The sequence below is a fragment of the Calypte anna genome, chromosome 2 (assembly GCF_003957555.1).
Source record: "Calypte anna isolate BGI_N300 chromosome 2, bCalAnn1_v1.p, whole genome shotgun sequence".
Classification (NCBI taxonomy): domain Eukaryota; kingdom Metazoa; phylum Chordata; class Aves; order Apodiformes; family Trochilidae; genus Calypte; species Calypte anna.
Genome location: NC_044245.1, coordinates 56,404,804 through 56,426,383, shown reverse-complemented (window position 1 = coordinate 56,426,383; position 21,580 = coordinate 56,404,804). Strand labels below are relative to the sequence as shown.

The 21,580-nt window shown below is 38.4% G+C and overlaps 1 protein-coding gene across 3 annotated transcripts in view; it reads right to left on the bottom strand.

Moving 5' to 3' along the window:
- Nucleotides 1–21,580, bottom strand: part of CDKAL1 (CDK5 regulatory subunit associated protein 1 like 1) — a 377,489-nt gene that overhangs the window by 245,452 nt on the left and 110,457 nt on the right. For all 3 annotated transcript variants that reach the window (XM_030445448.1, XM_030445446.1, XM_030445447.1), the window contains one exon: nt 11,471–11,519. In XM_030445448.1, the coding sequence (XP_030301308.1) occupies nt 11,471–11,519 (49 nt within the window). The remainder of the gene's footprint in view (nt 1–11,470; nt 11,520–21,580) is intronic.

Below are 21,580 nucleotides of genomic sequence, written 5' to 3'. Positions count from 1 at the left end.
CCTCTCTTACCTTCAGAGACTGAGAAACCCCAAGCTCTGTGACTACCTCCCACATGATCCACTGAACACTAACACCACCCCAGCCTCATACCAAGACCACGCACAGGCAATCTATGGCCCGACAATCAAGTATGGCAGTTTATTTTCACATGAAGTGAGGCCACACTTTTTCCCATATTACTCCTGAATAACACTAAAGTTCAAGTTAATATGCAAAATCTTTGTGGTAGTCAAGAATGTTAACATCCCTGTATTTTTCACTCCAGACAGCAAAGGGTTAAAACAAACAAATAAACAAAATAAACAAAGAAAAAAAAAAAAAAAACAAAAAACAACCAAGCAAAAAAACCCACCAAAACCAGAAAACAAACACCACATACAAAACAAAAAAACCACAATACACCACTAATGGGAGATGAGTTATAGCTGAGAGTTTAATGCTTCCAGAAAGCAAGTAGCACATGTATATTCCATGTTACAGCAATTTGTGCCACAGGCACACTCAACTTTGTATTTTTATTTCTTTTTTAAAGAAAAAAGCACCCTCAGTTACAGTATTCATGACCTTAAATCCTTTTTCCGTGACACTGTACAAGGACTACTTCATTCCATTTTAAGTAATTACTAAATCATTTGTTTACAGCATTGTTGCTAATAATAAAACATAACTTGATAAACACTGAATCATGCTTTTTTACATGCTGTAAATCTTTTTCCCCATACTTATTTCAAGATATCTTAAAAGTAAATATTTTTCCATCTTCGCTAAGGAAAAGGCTAAGCAGCATTTTTTTTCAACTGCCTAATGAGCACTGTTAAGCCCAAACTAACATCAAGCACAACATTAAAAGCAGTAATTTTAAATCTCACTTATGATGTCCCTTCAAAGCGTAAAATGTGGCAAAACATTGCTATCAAGTTTTACTTCTGAAGCATTTTGCCTGATTAAGTTACCTTGTCTCCTGTCTAGCCACCTTGAATAATAACTTAACTAAGGAAAACAGGTGTCCCAAACTTAAATAAATTCTTTGCATTTGTTCCTTTTGTTTCTTTTTTAAGTTTGGCACAACATTTTTGAAAACCAGGCTAATCACCTTTTCCCTTCCCTACCAATAACCAATACCAAACAAAAGCCACTCTCCTTTTTTGATTGCTCACTTTAAGATTCAAGCCCTGAAACGCAGCTTAATGACAAGCACATCTACTTGGGTTATATTTGAGAGCATAAACATTTCAGTCCTTTTCTGCCATATATGTATAACTTTTCTATATTCACATAGCCTTAACAGTAGATGAATATCTAGTTAAAAAACTGAAAAGGTTAATGAATGGTTTAGTTCATGCTTCAGAGCATTTTTTTAACTGATTAATACATAACTAATGCAGATTACCACACAATGGTAGTACTAACCAAGTCCAGTGACGAAGCTTATAGAGCATAATCCTTCACTATAAGTGTAAATGAAATCAAGCTACAAACGATTTAAAATTAATCAGAGCTCTCTACCTTTCAGAACCAACTTTAAAATTTAACTTGCCTTTAGATACAAGTCAGTGTATGAAATTCACACTACTTGGCATTGTTCACAGAGAAGATGAGGTTGGAAAGAATCAGGATATTAAAACCTATTGGTAGTCTAAAAAACAGGGTCATTTTCACAAACCAGTGAATGGAATGAAAATATTTTCAAGGCATTTATTTTTCACTTGTTAAAATGCATATAAAAAAGTATAATATTAATGGTATATACATTATACACCTTTAATTATAGCTGTATGTGCTTCAGGACTGTGATAATGAACATCTGATAGAGAACATCTGATCTGAAATACAAATATATGAAGCAAACAAGTAATGGAATTTCTTTGCCATAAGATTATAACTACATTAAATGTGCTGTGACCCTCAGGCTGCTGTCAGACTTCCATGACCTAGACCCACAGAAGCACATTAGTGATACTGGACCAAACAGATTCCAATTAGACAGGTATTTTGCTAGTTTGATACAAGGATAAGCAAGGGGAAGGTGTGGCCTGGCTTACTCATCTTTATTTAACTTAACAACTGCCTATCAATGTTGCAAATACCCCTCAGATATTAATAGGCCTACTACATTTCAAAAAATAGTAAGCTTCACTCAAGTCCATAGACTGGCACCCCTCAGTAGCTACTTAGAAGTAACACCTGCTTGAAAGATGGAAGAGGGCAAGCATTGGGGGTCCCTCCCCATCCCTGTGTGCCACTGAAACACAACTCCCAGCCAGACCCAGAGCACTATTTCTTAGCTGTTAGCTTTGAACTTCAGTGCAGATATATCAAGCAGGTTAAAAGCCCCAAGTTTAAAGAAAATCCGTAAAGATGCAGGATATCCCAGCCTTAGCATCAACAATGTCTGTTGGTTCCAGTTTGTTCTGTTATCCATTCTTTCCTTTTCCCAGTTACATCATTATATGTAGAGGTTATTCATTCTTTCCTGAAAGACACTTTTTTCTTTACAAGAGGGCTTCCAATGTACTGCCCTATATTTTTCTCACCAACCTGTCTGATCTTCTCCAGCATCTTCAGGGAAAAGGATTAAGCCCTATTTCATGCACATATATCTTTCGTCGATTATTTGCTTATTGATGAATACAGAACTTTCTTTCCTTAAGGTTAACACTGGAAAAAATGGCACATGAGAGCGGTGTACCTAAGGAAGGCATACAAAGGAAAAACAAAGTAGTACATTTCTCCAAAGAAAAACAAAAGAAAGAAATGTAAAGAACCCAAAGCAGTGATAAAGCCTGAAAAAAGCATCAAGTAAATATAAAAGGTGAAAAGAACTAAAAAACTTAAGTGAAAGTAACAAAATCTGTCAAGAACATAGAAAACAGCCGAAGATCAAATAAAAGATGTGTAAAGGCAGAAGAGGCAAATCAGGAGCTATTACAAAACTTTAACATTGGATTTATTTCCAGTTATGTTTTTCTAGCTCTGTACCTACTGGATAACAAAAATCTTCTAAACAACTTACTTTGGATGTTCTGGCAGGACTAACAGAAAAAACAGCATCTGAACTATAAGGATGCAACACAAATTGCCTAACACTGTACAGCTAACCTGAACTGCTCCTCATATTTTTGCCTAAACCTCTTCAAGTTGGAGGTGGTCTGAACCCAGACTTGGTGAGCTTGCAGTGGACATGTGGCTTACAGCCTGAGCCCTGGTCTACCAGGAGGGCAGACCCTAATTATTCCTCCACTAGATCAGTGAAGGTGAGGATGTTGTGTAACTGTCAAACTTCAACTGGTGTAGGCAGGGACTGGCTCCATTACAAGACAGGGAAGAATGTGGACTAATACTGTCAGAATTACTGATCCTTCCCTGTGCATCACAGCACCACAGGAAAAACATGCCCTAAGCCAGGCAAGCCGTCCCATCAGGTTTGACCCACTTTCTCTCTTTCATACAATATTTCCTTCCACCCCTTATAAACTCAAAAAAAGCTTCAGAGAACCATGCAGCCACTACTAGGCATACAGCATGTATTTTACTAGCTTGAAATACCTACACCTGCTAAGCGTTACACTTGGAATTAAACATCTAACAATTCTGTTTTGGAAGACTCCAGGATTCAGGCATCATAAAGGTGAGGACAGGGGTTTAAAAAAAATTCATTTTATGTAATTTCAGAAACAAGATACTGAAGTACTATCGTGATACTACAGTGAAAGAGTTTACAAAATTCAGTTAGCAGATAGACTAAATTGCTAAAATTCATACATCACTTTCTCTCCACTAAACATATTTATTCTTGGTATGTCTCAAATGTGTCCTTCAATCATAACAATATCTGTAAGAACTAATATAGTGGAATGCAACAAGTAAAACAGAAAAGGAAGTAACTGTTAATGAGGAACTACTGTTCATAAAAAATATATATACTTATATGGAGAATACAAAATATTCAAGAACATTTTTTACACATCCACAGTTTGTTCTTAAAACAAAAGCACTTGAAATGCCCTATTAAGGCACAATTATTTTTTTTCAGGATTCAATAGTTTCACTCTACTTATTTTGAGATCATATGATGTTATTGTCTTTCTGAAAAAGTGGCTAAACTTTAAATCTGCTGTGAACTCAAAATGCTGGCTACAGTTCATAAGATCAGGAGGACTATACTATGAATCAACTATGGGAAGAGTTCCTCTAACCCCTGTCCTCACCTTTCTGTGAAGAAATGTGTTCGATCAGGATCAAGGATAGTGCACAAAACTGCAGGAGATTTTGGATAAAAAGTTTCAAATAAAAAAAAAATTGAATCATATGAAACAGACTGTGTTCTGAGGAACAGATTTCCTGAAGGGTGGATTCTTAGAACCAGCTGCAGCAATACAGGTAACTTCTCTATTGTTTCAGGGTCAAACAGAAGACATTTAGCCTTAGACTGAAACACTGAGCTGAACCTTTTGCTGTATGCAAAAGCAAGCTTCTACTTTCAACTCTACTCTTTTACCATCTATTTGTACACTTCCTATGGATCATTAAATTGCACTGGTTTGAACTATGTACTCTCTGAATTTACCAGTCATGAGGATTGTTTAAGAGCTAAATCCAGCTGATCCTAGCAAATATGAATAGGACAGAAAAACAGAGATGCTGTATGATGATTATTCATTGAAATTGTGAAGAAATGCATCTTTTCCATGCACATCACAGGCTCATTTAACAATGAGCAATTACTATTTTGCTACTAACATTTACAATGTTTCCTGCCTAACTACTTGTTTTCTTCTTCTGCAGCACTATTTATCTCCCATTCGGTTTCTGTGAACTACTTACAAAACAAAGTCCTAACAATAACTGTTATAACAGGGATAGTCCATCTTAACAGTTTTCTTAACCAAATCAATGGAATAACTACATTGAGAAAAATATCAAAATCCAGTTAAAATTCTGGATTGTCTCAAACACACAATAGTCACTGCATGCCCTGAAGCATTTGAGTGGGCACAGAAAAAATAGCAATAAACTTTGGGGTATGAACCGAAACCAAATGATGGCAATGAAAGTCTCTTGCCCCTTCAGATAAAGATTTTTACACTGAACAACAGTTATATATGTTTTACACAAGCAATTTACATCTGTCTTGCAGCAGCAGTTTCTCCATAATTACTTTATATTTCTCATTGTGCTCTACTGTTTTCTTTAAATTAAAGTCTACAAAGCAAGACTCCCGGAAATGATACTGGCACAGATTATGGTATCACAGTTTTGCACTCATTCCTTCAGTATGTCACAGTTTTCCTAAGCTGTCAGAAACAGGCAATCAATATGCAACCCATTGCCCTTGCTAAAGCATTCAGCTGAGAGACAAACCCTTCAATTAAGAACTGTACAGTAGGATACCTTCAAGTCAGGTCCTTCATCAGTCAATATCTGTTGACAAAGTTGTTCTCAATTGACAGAAGGAAAAAAAAAAAGCTTCTGGTTTTGGTAATGATCTTCTTTCTATACAGAAAACCATTTTCTTAGATGACAACAAAAACCCAATTATTCCTCTTAAACCAAGAACAGCTCAAAATTTCCAGTCCAGAGACAGAAGAAAGGGGCAAGGGGTGGCATTTACCACATTATGCTGTTAACCAGAGTGATTAATACACATAAATGGGTGATGCCAAAACTTTTAACCACAGTCATTTCACCAAGCTATTGTCAAGCTCTAGCTCTGTATATTGCCTATTGAAAATCTGATTTCAACCCCTCATTTTTTTCATCTGTCAAATGCAGATAGCCCCATGCATAATTTCATCGGTATTTCCTTAACTTTTCAATAACCTCTGCCTAAAAGACAATTCTGCTACCTAGAAATGCTGTGATGGAGTTAGTAGCATTCTTCGGGTACCTGTGGAGAGGTGCTGGCAATGGGGAAGTGTAGGGGCAGCATCTGTGAGCCAGGGCTGCCTCCTTCACTGAAGTGGCATCACTGCCAAGAGCCCCACTGCAGGGCAAAAGAAAAGCTTGTGTAAGAAAGGGCAAAATACTGGTTGGCAGTGAGGAAAAAAAGCATGAGGGGAACAGTCCTGCGAGCAGCAAGGTGAGAGGAGGAAGGAGAGGAGGAGCTCCAGGCAGAGGTTTCCCTGCAGCCCTAGGAGAACAGGGCACAGTGAAGCAGGCTGTCCCCTTGCCGCATGCTGAGGACCACGCAGGAGCAGGCAGATACACCCTGGGGAGGCTGCATCCCACAGAGAGCCCATAAAACAACCATGTAACAGCCCATGAGGGACCCACGCTGGAGCAGACTGTGCCTGAAGGACTTCAAAACCATGGAGAAGATCCAGGTTGGGAGCAGTGCTTGGGAGTACTGCATCCCATGCAAAGGACCCCAGCTGGAGCAGGGAACAGTGTTGGGGGCAGAGGAGCAACAGAGAGGAGCTCTTATCCCCATCCCCATTTCTCATCCTCCTGCACCACTCAGGGAGAGGAGGTCAGGGATGAAGGAGTAAAGCTGAGCCCAGTATGAGGGGGCTGGGGGGGGAGGAAGTAGTTTTAGTTTGCTCTTTGTTTCTCATCATCCTACTCTATTTTTAATCAGCAATAAATTAAATTAATTTTCCCGAGTCAAGTCTGCTTTGCCTGTGATGGTAATTGGTAAGTGATCTCCTTGTCCTTATCATGACCCATAAGCTTTTCCATCTTATTTTGTCCCCTGTACTATTGAGGACAGGAAGACAGGCAGCATGTGGGTAGGGGTCTAGCAGTCAGCCAAGTTCAACCCACCACACTACTAAATAAATAAAACAACCCATCCAAAATTGCCCCCATCTTTTTATGTCCTCTGGAAGGACACAGAAAAAGGGACTCAATGCAGCCACTACCCTCCCTCTGACCTTCCTCAAGCTGTACTTTGGCAGTCAGTTTCCTGACCGGGAGCCAAACGATACTTTTCCTCAAAAAGAAACTCCTGACTCCAATTTTTATTCTTCATTTGGCTTGTCATCATCTTAAGTCAAGGCTACTCTCCTCATAACTACAGAAACCAAAGAGAGCATTTTATCTACTCTTATCAGAAGACCGTAGTGAAATCAAACTGCACATACAAATACTATTTAATATGCTGGCATACGTCTACATATATATACACACACACTCACTCTAAGGTAGGCAATTCAGTACAAATCCTACACTTTAGCCTATATGTATTGTATGTATCCTTTGTGTGCTTATTTTCATACAGACTGACACTGCAACTATCAGCAATCTGTAATTACTAACCACATGAGGACAATTTAAGTTAGTAAAAATTGGTTAATGTTTACACTGGGAATGGATGGGCAACAGGTCAACGTGACCAGACAGGTCAACGTGACTGAAATCAAGAAAGGTTATGTGAAGTATAAAAATCTCAGCCCTGATGTAATTTCCTTTGGTTGTTTTTTACAATCAAGTCTAATGACCCATTGTAAAGCTATGTTTTGTGAAAGTATTAGACAGACAATATAGACTGAACTCAATTCAACCTGTGTCCCTCATCTCCCAAAAGGCCTAAACTAAAAGCAGGCTGTATACAAACACTCTGGTTCCATGCCTCCCACCCCCATAAAACTTTAATAACATGGGATTTGAGAACTAGCATGTCTAGAAAGGAAGGAAAGACCAAATATCTGAAGAGCTAAATTCAAAGCCAAGAAAAGAATTTCTACACTAAGTAGTTAAAATTTCTCTTTTAAATTACAGAATAAATATATTACCTTGCCTCTCTGAACTGTTTATATCCAGGCTTGTACACATACAATGTATTTTCTCTTTTTTTAAAAACCCAAACTTTTAAAGTGGCTCCTAAAATGCTGACCTGAGCAGTTACCATAATGACATTCAGTGGCTCCCAGAGACAATTTTTTATCTTACTGGGACATGCTGTGTACAGCTTTTAGATTCTGTCCAGAAATTTTACATAATTCAATTATAACCCTGCTTTCTCCTAGCTCACAGACACTGCAGCTCCTTAGCAATATTTATCTAGCATACTATGTCATCATAACGTTACCAGAAACTAAGCGCATGTGTGGAAATGGGTGCCCCAATTATAGAAAATTTGCTGTAACCGAGCCCTATTATTTGGGTAATGTGCAGATGAAGCAAAGCTTACTTAAACTGTTAAATCAGTCTTGCATGATGAAACTGGTCAGTGTATCAGAAAGAATGACATGCTCTGGCTACACAATTGCAGTTGTCACTTTGAGAAAACTAATTCTAGGGCTGAAAATGAAGTAACCTGTTTGTCTCCTTGTATGCAGCACAACGGTTTCAGATTATATATTTCAATTTCACAGTAAAGTACCTGAAGATACTTCTAGTTAAAATACATATTGGGACACAGTATAAATATTAATCAGACAAGGCCTGCATGCAAAAAACTCCACAATTATTAAAGATCAGTTCTGGAAAGGATAGCATACCTATAGGAAATTTCAAAGTTCCACAGACTCATGAGAAATATCAGAGTAATATAAAAATGAGTTACCACAAGGTCTCTGAAAAATTCTGTCTCACTTTTGGCTGCTAGTGCAATAGTAAAACCCAACCAAATCCAACACGTGTGCAAAGTAAGCAGGAAGAAAGCAAATTCTTTTTACAAGTTTTCTCTTTTTTTTCTTTTTAAATGTACACTACAAAATTCAAACATCCAAGAAAAATCTAAGGTTCCCCATTAAGAAAGGTGAATCCAAGGAAAGCAAGACTTACACTTACAACTGGTAACTAGGATAACCACCTAGGTATCTGGAAAGAAAATCAGACAACGCAGGCCAACCCTGACAACAAGCTGCCCTACAGAGGGCACACAAAATGCAGTTTAAGCTTAATTTAAATATTCATTTGATTTGTTTTAAACTTTCAATATATTTCTTAGGCTTTCAATATATATTTAACCACACCATAAGAATACACTACCCGTGAAACCTTTTTATTTTCTTACAAAAAATAGGTAAGAAAAATGGTATGCTACAACTATGACAGATAACTGGCATAAACCTTACCAATACAAGGTGGCTCTGAATTCAGAATTTTAATTTAGTCCCATTCCACACCACTTCTGCCTCCTGAATGCATTTGTGGCTTCAGAAGTTGTTATTAATGACGTAGGTTTATGAAGACAGGAGGTTACATTTTATTTGATTTTACATACATGAATTTAAGACTCTATCATTTCTCTATTTTACAGTATAAAATATTTTTAACTAACAGTCTTGTAATCTACAATATTTTATTTCACTTTGATAATGAAAGTTCACAGACACTTCATGTTCTTATCCATTAGTGGGAACTGATTCCCAAACACACAGATAAATACATTATCTCTAAACAAATTTAAATTTTAAAAAATGTAAGTAAAGCCTCCTAATTTTATGGTTGGCTTTTCCATAACCATGGCATAGCCATATCATGGGCTACAATCCCTGTCAATTTGTTGATTCTCTTTCCAATTGAAATTCTATTTTCACAGAAGGGTTACAGCTGGAAAGGACTTCTGGAAGTCATCTTGTACAACACCCTAACTTAAGCTGAACCACTAAAGAGCCAGTTGCCCACGACCATGTCCAGAATGTTTTGGAGTACATCAAAGGGATGGAAACTGCACCACCTCCCCAGAAAACCTGTGCCAGTGCTCAGTCATCCTCATAGTCAAGAAGTGTTTCTGTTTGTGTCCACTGCCCCTAGGGCTGTCATTGGGTACCACTGGAAAGAGGCTGGCTTTCTCCTCTATGCCCCCTCCCTTCACGTATTTACAGACATTGATGAGGCTCCTCTTAGAGCCTTCTCCAGGTTGAACAGCCTGAGCTCTCTCAGGCTCTCCTGTCAGAGATGCTCCAGTCTCAATCTCTTAGTCATCTTTGTGGCCCTTTGTTGGACTCTCTCCATTACATCCATCTCTCTTCCTTAGCCTGGGTAGCCATTTGTCTGCATTTCTTCCAATAAAAAACAGAAATCCTGTGTTCCGTCACCTTTTAAAAATCCCTGAAGGAACTGGCACTAGGTATGGAGTGCAGAAGACCCCTTACTCTTTTTTAATCAAACCAATTACAGTTAGCTAGAAAAGGAACCAAATTCTTCACCAAAATTAACACTTTTTGGAATTTAAATGTTCATGTCTCCTGAGCATTACTTTTCAGAACTGTATCAATGCATAAAATGCAGTATTAAATCAACTCAATGAAAAGCATGCTTGCTTCTAGTATGTTTGCCTTCTTTCTAGTCATACAATATTCAGTCACAATAACCTGAATAATCATGTTATCAAAAAAGCAGTAATGTCTGGAGTCAGTCTAAATATTACAAAGACCATTTTTGTAAAGGGAGGGCATGCTGACCCAGGTTATGATCCTAGTCCCTTTAGAATAAATAAAATTCATGAAAATTAGATAGGGATCTGAAATACTGTGCCGTCATAAAAATCATGAAGCATCCTCCTTTCCAACATATTGTCATAAGCACCACAATATTTCTGCAAAACAGTCTGGCTCATTTAATAACAAATATGAATATATTTCTGCTTTGTTTGTATAGTAAAGTAGTTTGTACCCCTGAAAAAAATAGATGTCATAAGGTAAGGACAAACTGGGAAAACTTTTGGTTAGGAGTAAATGAGTACAAGTTTCATTTTCAAAAGAATTCAAAGCAAAATGAAATCTTATGGCCTTCAAAGCACAAACTCTAGAAGCCTTATACCACACTACACAATGTCTTGAGAGAAGCTTTTCTTTTTCTTTTAAAATTGTGCACTGTTTCTGCACTTTCATGCTGTAATTCAAAAACATGATACTCCAGCATTAAAGTTACAGGCAATGTCTTGTGGACCAGACTCTTGTTTATATTGAAAGTACAGCAAATTAAACTAAACCTTGTAATTTAAAGCTTCATGGAACAGTAATTTTTATGGCCTGATAAGTAATGGAGACAAACTTAGGTAACCCAGAAAGACTCAGACAAATATATTTATTTAATAGCAAATGTTTACTCATCAGGCTGCAGAAACAATACTGTCTTTTCCCCCCTTCCCTGCGTATACACACACATGAATAATTTATCTGTCCTGAGGAAAGCCCAGGGAAGTGAGCCAAAACATCTGAAAAGAAGAAAACAGGAGAGGACTAAACATAAGAAAACAGAGATATAGCACTGAATTAAGATAGCACAGAAACTTTAAACAATACTCTACACCCATCTACACTGATGCAACTTAAATGATTTCTTGAAGTCTTCTCAAGATCATTTACCTATGAACCCAACAGGCCACAGAAGTCCTGCCAGAAAAGATCTCTGGAATTATCACTTACACAAAGCATATATGGCAAAGCATAGTACTGCTCAAACATCAAGCTAAGGGGCAAAGCAAGCATTAGGTTGATAAAGAAGGTAACAACAGCATGTCTGCTAGCTAATGCTTACACCTTTCAGATTAGCTGCAATTCCAGGTGTGACACTTACCTTTAATAGTTTCCTCCACAACTTCTATAACACGATCTATCTGCTGAACCTAAAAAAAAAAAAAAAAAAGTCAGAAGAGCAATATCTAAGTAGTCAACAACTGGACGTATTTTATATAAACTTGTCTTTCCAAAGTGTGTTCTTCTAGATTAAGGGGGAGTAAAGTGCTCGGGGTTAAAAGTACTTTTTAGCCACTTTTTTCCCTGTGCATCTTGGTTCAGGTGCCAAAACTCTAAAACTCACCATCCAACGTGAAACAAATCTTGTTGTTAAGAATAGCAAGTTCCTGTTAAGTTTGGCAAAAAAAATCACCAAATAGCTAAAGAAAAGGGACCTCAGAAAAAATTGAAGCCTTAACTGGTCTTCAATATTAGTGAAAGCAGTGGGCACCCAGGCAGCACAAACAGCCTGTAAATACTCCCTTCTCGCCCTTCTCAACACCAAGAAGAGTAGATGGCAGACAACACAGCAAGAAGCTGAGGATATTTCAAGGGCAGACTATATGGGAGAAAAATCAGCAAGTACTTCAGGAGAAAATCACTGGAACATGTGAAGAATTTAAAAATAATGTGGTCAAGTTTAAGGGAACAAGACATTGCCCTGCACTTCCTGCAGGCAGTGTTTGGAAATGGAAGAAAAAGCCTTGATATATTTCACAAGACAAAATATTTAATGACCATGACATAACATCTCCAACAAAGACAGTAAATATATGTATTTGCCAAAGTTAACATTTGTCAAATTTCAGTCATAATGTGATAAATAGATCTATTATTTATTATTAGATTTTTTTTTAAGTTAATGGCCAATATATAGTAGAGATTTTGGTATACTAAGTAGAAGGAATCAGAATTAACACTGAGAAATGAAACCCTCAGAAATTCTTAAAGTTGAGATTCTTCCTCCAACTTTCACCCAGACTGCATATGCTATGTAACTCTACATGCACACACATGCTTCAATATATTGCAGAAAAGCTAAAACAGAAGGTCCTACTTTAAATTAGTTTAAAATTTTTCCAGTTTTTCTAATTCATTTTTAAACACTGATTCTCTGAGCTGAGTGCTATATGAACTGATTTAGTATTGATGATTTTTGCAGTCATTTCCTTGGAATTTCTATTGAGGTTTGTTTCAACAGCAAGTTGAAAATAGATTGCAGAGGCTTCAAGAACAGAACCTGGTTGGCAACAAGAAGCCTGGAACTTGGAACCCTGGGAACAAAGCCATTCTGTGCTCTTAAACCACTGAGTTTGTTGTTTCCTGTAAACACATCTCCACAATCATTTCTACATTCATTTCCAGTCAGCCTATTAGCAGCTAAAAAAAAAAAATCATGATCTAGATTTCCAAACTAAAGTCAGTGGGAGACTGTTCATTTCCTTGTCAGGGTGTTGGATCAATCCCATGTAAAACTGAAGTTTTTTATTTAAAAAACAACCCACCTTTTGAAATACAGCATTTTCTAAACACAAATCTGTCAACTTCAGATTTCTTTTTATAGTATATTCATTATCAGTGCTAGAAATTAAGATTTTTGATTATACTAATATAGGCATGCTTAAAACCTTAATGAGTATATATATACAAATCCTTTTCTGGATTACAAGCTTTCATGTTATAGACATTTTTCAATATTTAGCAATCTATTTGAAGGAAAGCACACATAAACAGCTGTGGGGAACACACATATTTACATACTTCTGTACATAACCCTTTGTCCTGGCTTGGGCCAGGATAAAACTAATTTTCTGTCCTGTAATTTTGCTTTCAGCCACATCTTCTGTAAGTAGCTATACTTGCTGAAATTAACAGAAAGCTTCTCAGTCAGTGTCTGCTGCTAGGACTGATAACGCTTGATGTTTATAGTTACAGCTGGAGAATGTTATGCAGAGCCAAGGACACTGCTCAGCTCTGAGGAACATTTTACCCTCTGGAAGGAGAAAAGGACTAAAAAGGTCACAACTGCAGCCCTCCTTTAGGGAGGAGCAGACAAGATAAATGACCAAAATTGACCAGAGTATTCCATCCCATATACGTCATGCTCGGTATAAATTTGAGGCATCACGAGGGTCAAACCCTTCCTGCTTCCCCTTCTTTGCCTGTCCCTGTTTGCTTAAGCATCCTGGGAGGATTCCGTCCGTTCGTTTGCCTGTGGTCCTGATCCCTGCCAGCCCATATCTGTGTGTTCCTGCTTCCAGTTCCCGACTGCTGCCGACTCCAGGAGTCCAGCCTGGACTTTCCCAGGGCTGCCCTGCAGCCTCGGTGGTGACGTGAGAGTTACTGGGGGAGAGTGGGGAGGAACATGGTATCAATTTTCCTGTATATTTGTATATATTTAGTAATTTTTCCTATTTATCATTACTGCTTCACTAAAGTTGTGTAGCTTAGTTCCCAACCCATAAGTCTCTCTCCCTTATTCTCTCTCCTTCCTTTATCAAGGAGGGGACGGGGGATTAATAGAGAGCATCTCTCGTTTGGTTTAACTGCCAGACCAGCATTAAACCATGACACCCTTTCAGGTGTAAGTTTAAAAATAAGATACTTAGATATAGAATTTCTACTTAATTTTAAATAATTAAATAAACACAACTTGAAATGGATGTACTCACATTTACAACTACAGAGAACATGGTCTGAGCCAACTATGTCACCTAAATTATTATTGCTATGTATTTCAATACTACACTGTTTAAACTCATAATAATTTTAAAACAAAAGAAAACTAGTTGGTTCATAACCTGAACCACCTATGATTAATTTCTGAATTGCACATGTGGGAATTTTTTTCATAGCTTCAAACCTCCTGTTAAATAAAGATATAGAAAAAAAAACAACTAGCATGCTGTTTTTTTCATTTTATTGGATAAATTAAATTATTGTGTCTGCCGAGACGATGGTTCATGTCCATAATTAAAATTATAGGTCTGAAAGATAACGAGATCTGCAACTAGAAATTGATATTTATTCTGCCTTGTGTGTTCTTTCCCACATTTCATATTTTTCATTTGAAGTTACTGAAAATTACTTGGCTAAAGCCCTAACTGCTCATGACGAAAATATGTAATGCTCGCAATCTTCATTTTCAAAGACAGAAGTATTTTAGTAAAACTGAGGTGAATTTGGAGGGAAAAAAGAAAAGGATTTAGAGGTTTTTTGTTCGGGGAAAAAAAAAAGGAACAAAAAAAAGTCATGGTAATTAGACTGTATTGCATATACAGATGCCTGGAGGATTTCCTTTCAGTAACTATATGGATAATTCTGTTCTGCAGTGGTATCAATCTGTACACCTTCTGGAGACTCAAAAACATCTCCAATAGGAAGCTGTCCTGGTTTGGACCAGGATAAAGGTGGTTTTCTGTTTCTGTACTTTTGCTTTTAGCTAAGTCCCTTGTAAGTAGCTGCACTTGCTGAAACTAACAGCAAGTTTCTCAGTGTCTGCTTCTAGGATTGATAACACTTGATGTTTATAGTTACTGCTAGAGACTGGTATGCAGAGCCAAGGACACTCAGCTCTGAGGAAAACATTTTACCGTCCAGGAGGACACAGAGGCCCCACCTGAGCCCTCCTTTAGGGAGGAACGGACAAGATAGATGCCAGAATTGACCAAACAGAGTATTCCATCCCATATACGTCACACTCAGTATAAATTTGAGGCGTCACGTGGGCCAAGCCAGATCTTTTCCTGCTTCCCTTCCTCCCTGGCATCCTGGAAGGATCCTGTCCATTCGTCTGCCTGTGGTCCTGATCCGTGCCAGCCCATATCTGTGTGTTCCTGCCTCCGGTTCCCGACTACTGCCGACTCCAGGAGTCCAGCCTGGACTTTCCCAGGGCTGCCCTACAGCCTCGGTGGTGACGTGAGAGTTATTGGGGGAGAGGGGGGAGGAATGTGGTTTCCATTTTCCTGTATATTTGTATATATTTAGTAATTTTTCCCTATTTACCATTACTGTTTCATTAAAGTTGTGTAGTTTAGTTTCCAACTCATAAGTCTCTCTCCCTTATTCTCTCTCCTTTCTTCATCGAGGGGAGAGAGAGATTAAAGAGAGCGTCTGTTATTCGGTTTAATTGCCGGGTCAGTGTTAAACCGTGACAGAAGCTCAGGAAGCACAGAGACATAAGAGTTCTTAGTGGTGTGTGAAGGGAAAAGAACTCATCTGTCAATGTTTGTTTGAAATGATATACAGTAAAGCCAACCTTCGGGACTGAAAACAGCTACACTACTTCTGCATGTAGTCTGTGTGCTCTGGCGATCCTCTGAGATCTTCTTTCTAAGTGTAAGCATGTATATGGTGGACTTCTGGCCATTACAAATGGTTCTCTATTAGGACTTGGATTAAAAAAAAGCTAGAGGCAGAGTGGAGCAGGCAGCTGAGGACTACATTAAAAAAAACAAACAAACAACCAAGCAAAAAAATAAACAAAAAAACAAACAACACAAATCTAGGTTGAGGCAGATACAGGACAAGAGTGCAGGCAAGGCCCATTGGGATGAGGTGGCAGGAAACTGGCTGGTCAAAAAGGAAGGAAAAAAGATCAGTTGTATCAAAGCATGAAACTTGAGTTGAAACAAAGATCAGGAAAAATCTTGAGCCTTTCTGAAGGGATCAGACTTAGGCATAAGTACAGCTCAGCAATCATTTGTATCTGGCCCTTATACAGACAAGACATGAAGCAACCTATGCTGGGGCTGAACCTTCAGATCCCTCCTGAACAGCCTGTCACACTTCACACACCATGGACCTCCCAGGACAACCCAGCACTCCAGTGAGAGACAAAAGTGCTGAGCTATTGAACTAAGCACTAGTAATTACCAAGAAGAGCACAGGAATTCACATGTAGTCCATTTGCCATCAGAGAAAGTCCACCATTCAGTCACAATCCCATTCAATAGATGACCGTTTGGTGTAAATGGCCCAAGGATATGCTTGCAATGTGCCACCTCTGCGGTCTCATACCAGGTCATCTGAGAGTTCAGACAGACATACACTTTGAGGATGGACACAAACTCTTTCAAGCTCTCATGGAAGATCCAAGTTGTCTCAGAACCAGTATTAACATCCTGAAACTTCTGCAAGTGAAGGATTTTGGAAAATACCTCTAAGAGAGCTCCTATGAACTCTGAGTATTTGTAATGGAGAGTTAAGTGAGAGGTTGCACATTTTGTGCACTGAGAAATCAGTCTCAGATCAAAAAAACCTACCTAGATAAAGCACATCCATGAAACTATTAAAAGAGAAAATTTCTGACATTCTCTTCCAAGAAGCACCACGACCTCTGCAAAGACCCTGCACTGTCATCTGGGAAGACAAAACCTCATGTAAGATCTACAGTGAAATAAACATACTTACAGTTCAATGAGTCCACTGAAATACAGACAGAAGCATTTTGTGGGTAAAGAGATCTGGACCAATCTATGTCTGAAGTGACAGGACCACCACGAAAGAGAAGAGATGGTCATCAGGTATCCCTTGCAACCGAAGCTGAGTAAAAAGCATTAAATTTCATAAAAGCAAACAGCTCTCTTTAGTGAAGCTATCCAATATCTTAATGATCCTTTCTGAGACAAGCCTCTGTGTGCTTCTCTCTGTGGCTGCAGTCATGATAAGTAAATAGAGGGTGAGTGTGATCATATTAATGATCTTCATCATTATTAATGAAGATCCACTATATCTTCTGGATGAGAGACTGCCTTTTAATGGAGTCCACTACATGGACATCCAAGGTACCACAGAAAGGCTGTTTGGTTCAGGCTGCACCACTAAAGAAGCTGCCCATATAACAGAGAAAAGGTGGGAATTTATAAGGTTTCCTCATAGTCTATTAGATAAAAGAACTTATATTCATTTTCTCTCCTCTTAATACAGCCCAGAGATCATTTCAGCTGGAGTTAGCTGCAGGAAGCATAGTTACACTAAGGGCACACTGCCCTTTGATAACTGCTGTGGTGCTTGTGTTTCTTGAGTTACACCAAATCAAATTATCATCAAATATCATTATCAAATCATATTTATCAAATTATGGCTATTCTGGACCCATCTGAAGAGAAATAAATCCTATAAAGTGAGCACTTCAGTTCATTCAGGAAATACCTGCTTATATTGTGACTTGCATTTTCTCTAAGAAGATTCCTACCTACCAGGTGATGAAATATCACTGTAGGAGTTGGGAAGCATCATGACATTCAAATCAGCAGTTATTCTCAAACTTTCTTTTGATTCTTAGTGCAGTGATACCTCAACACTTGTGACTGTAGAATAAATCCCACCCTTTGTTGCCAAATCATAAAATCACAGAATAATTCCTGCTTGTGTTGAGCCATTTCTTATAAGTGATCTCATGGAATCCACATTACCTGGCTGACAACTGTTGGTTTTTTTAGGGGACTGGGATTAACCAGGTAGAAAGCATGAGATCACTGACACTTACCACCAGTGACTGTTTTTTGGCCCAAAAGTTTGCAGTTTCATCTTCTGAGGAGTCTCAGATCTCATAGGTACTGACACAGTTACCTCCACTGGTTAAAAATGGCAGCTAGGGCCCGACCCCAGAGTGAATGCAGTTACTCCCCACAGTCAGCTTCCTTTCAGACTGGAAGGAAATGTCTTTCCACCACAGAAGGTCTGAAAGTTAAAGTATCTCCAATGCTGACAGGACAGAGACAATTTTCTAAAGAAATTATTCCCAGAGCCTTCCCTGGCACAGTGACTGAGTTTCCCAGAAATTTTTAAGAGGTAACACAAGCAATGTGCAAACACATCAAATATCAGAAAATTGCTATTAAAATATATATATATATATACACATATATATATATATATATGTATATATCAATTCCACTGAAGGAGAGACAAAGACCAGAAATGTTTATTGAAAAAACACTGCAAAAAAAGAAAAACAAATTAGGGAGTCCAAAATATAGGAAAGGGAAGTAGCTTGCTTACACCTAGTGAGGCTGCCTCTGAAGCAATTATTATCAGCACTCATCAACAACACCCTGGAAGTAGCACACATACATACACACAGCAACCTGAAGTAAACCAATCTTTTTATCTCATATAGTAAAAAAAATATGTCTTTGATTTGCATTCACATAGACTGGAAACAAATTGGTTACTACTGCATTGATAAAATCATCTTAGTTAATTACAAGTCATTATTTTTAACCTTAAAGATTTTCACTCCAGTTCAGCACCTCTCAGGTTCATCTTACATGGTTTAGGCAGCTCTGTCAGATGTCAGACATTAAAAGCCTACTCAGCCTATCCCCTCTCTAAAGCCAGTAAGAAGGAAATACATGGCTTCAAAAGTCACTTCAGATCTTTTAAAAATCTAAATTATCTTAGAGTAATTATCTTCACTGACCATAAAGGGGAGCTGAGCAAAACAGACTCTCAAATTACAGCACTTAGGCAGCATAAATCCAGGCCTTAATACGTAACTTCAAAAGGCATGTGACTGGCTTCTGATGGATAACATCTGTGTTTAAAACCTTTGCTGACAACACCGACCATAGTAATGGAAATAATTCTGGTTCAGGAAGATATTCTGGAACAGACAGTTTCTACAGAAACTTTAAAGGGAAGGAGACTACTCCAGAAAAGCTTGTAAACAACAGTATTTCATTGCTAAACATTGACACAGCTGAAATATAATTTCAGTTAATACCTTTTGATTCATAGGCCGGAAATGCAAAGTTTCTATTTGCACGTCCAGTTTTCAGTTTAAAAGCAAGTGATTATCTGCAATTTTTTCTTGACTTTCAAGGTTCAAGTATCATATCTGAATATCAGCGCAGAAGTTTAAAATCCAAAGCCAACCAGTTGAGAGGTTCTGACTGAGCCTGAATTTTGCATTAAATAATTTTTGGCCATAAGTTATAGAAGGTCAGTGTGCATCTGTTCCCAGGATTTCAGCACACTTTCAAAGAAGTTCTAATAATTCAAATAATTCAAAATAAAATAACACTGAATTCATCTTTTATGTTGAAAATTTGAATTTATGGAAGGCTCCAGCATAAGGGCTGCAAAGAGACTTGCAATCTTTAATGCAATCTGACATTACAAAGACTGCAAGGTAGGGAAATACCATCATCTCTGCTTTGCAAACATCATTGAAATTTGTATTAACTGAACATCTGAAATACCATACAAAGTATCACCCTCATTTAGGACACCAAAGCAGTAGGGATACACAGACTTTTGGCATCTGGGTAAGATTACAATGGTTTTCTTTCACAATGGCACTGTTAAAGCTCTGCTCACTAAAGGGTATTACAGAGAACTAAGGCATATTAAATTTAAAAGCATATACCAATTAGAGATGTACAGTATGAGAAGTCAAATGTCTGGGTTTTGTAATGCATTTTTTATACCAAACCATCTATATTATAGCAGTGCTCCTAGTGTTATGGGCTGTTACGGGAGTCTTAAGCACTCAACTAATCACAGTTTCAAACTGATTACTAAAAAAAATTAAATAAAGCTTGCCTTACAGAGTCAACACCCACAGAAAAGGAATATTCAGACATCAGGAGAACACCAGGAGTACCTGGAGAGAGATTTTAATGAGTGTGTTTATCCTGGAAGTAGCAACTTCAGACTCAACTTGGCCAAGAGCCTGCAATAACTCTACCATGCAAATTTGACCCCAGAGAGCAGCAGCAGGGGAGGATTGCGGTCCTGGTGACACTGGATGTATTTTGTGCAGATGGAAGAATGGGCTGAGATTCTTCCCTTGGGAAATGGGTGTATGATAGAAGACAATAGGTCTTTGATGCTAGATGTTACATTGGGAAAGATGGATAAAGAAGAATTGGAGATGGCATTCCCATTCAGGAAGATAAGAGATTTGCTCATCTATAGAGCTATTGTATGCCTTTAATGGGATACATACATGCATTACGCCCCACGATTGGAGTATGTTCACTAAATCTGCATGATGTCAAAGTACAGATATGTGGGGCTTTTGAAGCATCTTAAGACTTACAAACCCTCAGCAAACTGGTCAGGGGTACCAACATATTTGGACACCAAGTACCTTAAAACTCCAGATAAGTGTAAAAGAAACATAGCATCTCACCCAATTGCAATGGTTCAACTTATCAGTGAGAGCAGAGGTTTTGTGTGCCCTTCAGGAAATAAGAAAATGCTGGGAGACTGTCTGGAAGAAAACAGACACGTGAGCAATCCTGACTATTTAGCTTTAGCTAGAGTAAGCTAAGGGCCTTGAGGCCCAGCTGCAAGGTTACTGAAAGATGAGCTATGGGCAAAAGATAAGGGAGCTGGCAGTAGAAAAGAAGAATAGCAGAGTAATAATGTAGCCAGCAGAAGTTCTGTGAGAACAGGATTTGTGGCCAAGATATAGCCACCTGCAAGATACCATTATATAAACAAGGGTTCTATATAAAGCGAGTGTGAATTGTTAATAAACGACTTCACTTTAACCATATTGGTGACTACGTGTTGTCCTTAAGCCTCCACGGATTTTCTACATTTGGCGCCTGGAACAGGGACCCTCTCGCTGTTGCTTCCAGGAGCGATGAAGACAGCTGGGATAAGAGGGTAGCGAGAAAACCAACCGAAGCAACCGTCAACACCACCAGCGCCTGCTATAGAGCAACCACCAAGGAAAGAACTGGGACTCAGAAACAAGCAACTAAGGGAACTGCTGAAAAAAAACCTGAAAGAACTGGAGACCAAGGATGAGTATATCCCTGAAAAAAACCCTAGGTTTTGCTCCAGGGAACATCCTAAACAACCCAGGGGTACTAATCCATTTTTACCCCCGATCCGTTCCCTATTTCTGCTCCTACTTCCCTTAACCCTTTAACACCCACTGTTCCACCTCTTACAGATCCAACATGGGGAAGGGAGGGTGGTGGTGGGGACAGTGGGGGGGAGTGTTTATCCAGTAACTAGATGGAAGGAAATTATTCGAAATGCTATAGTTGAAGGAGAAATGGTTCCCAATATGGGTCCGATGGCTTTTCCAGTGATTGTGGGACCAGGAGAAGGAGGCCAATGGGTCACATTAGATTGGAAAATGATAGAAGAAGCCAAAGCTGCCATTACACAGTACGGTTTGAAATCATCATTTACTCAATCTCTT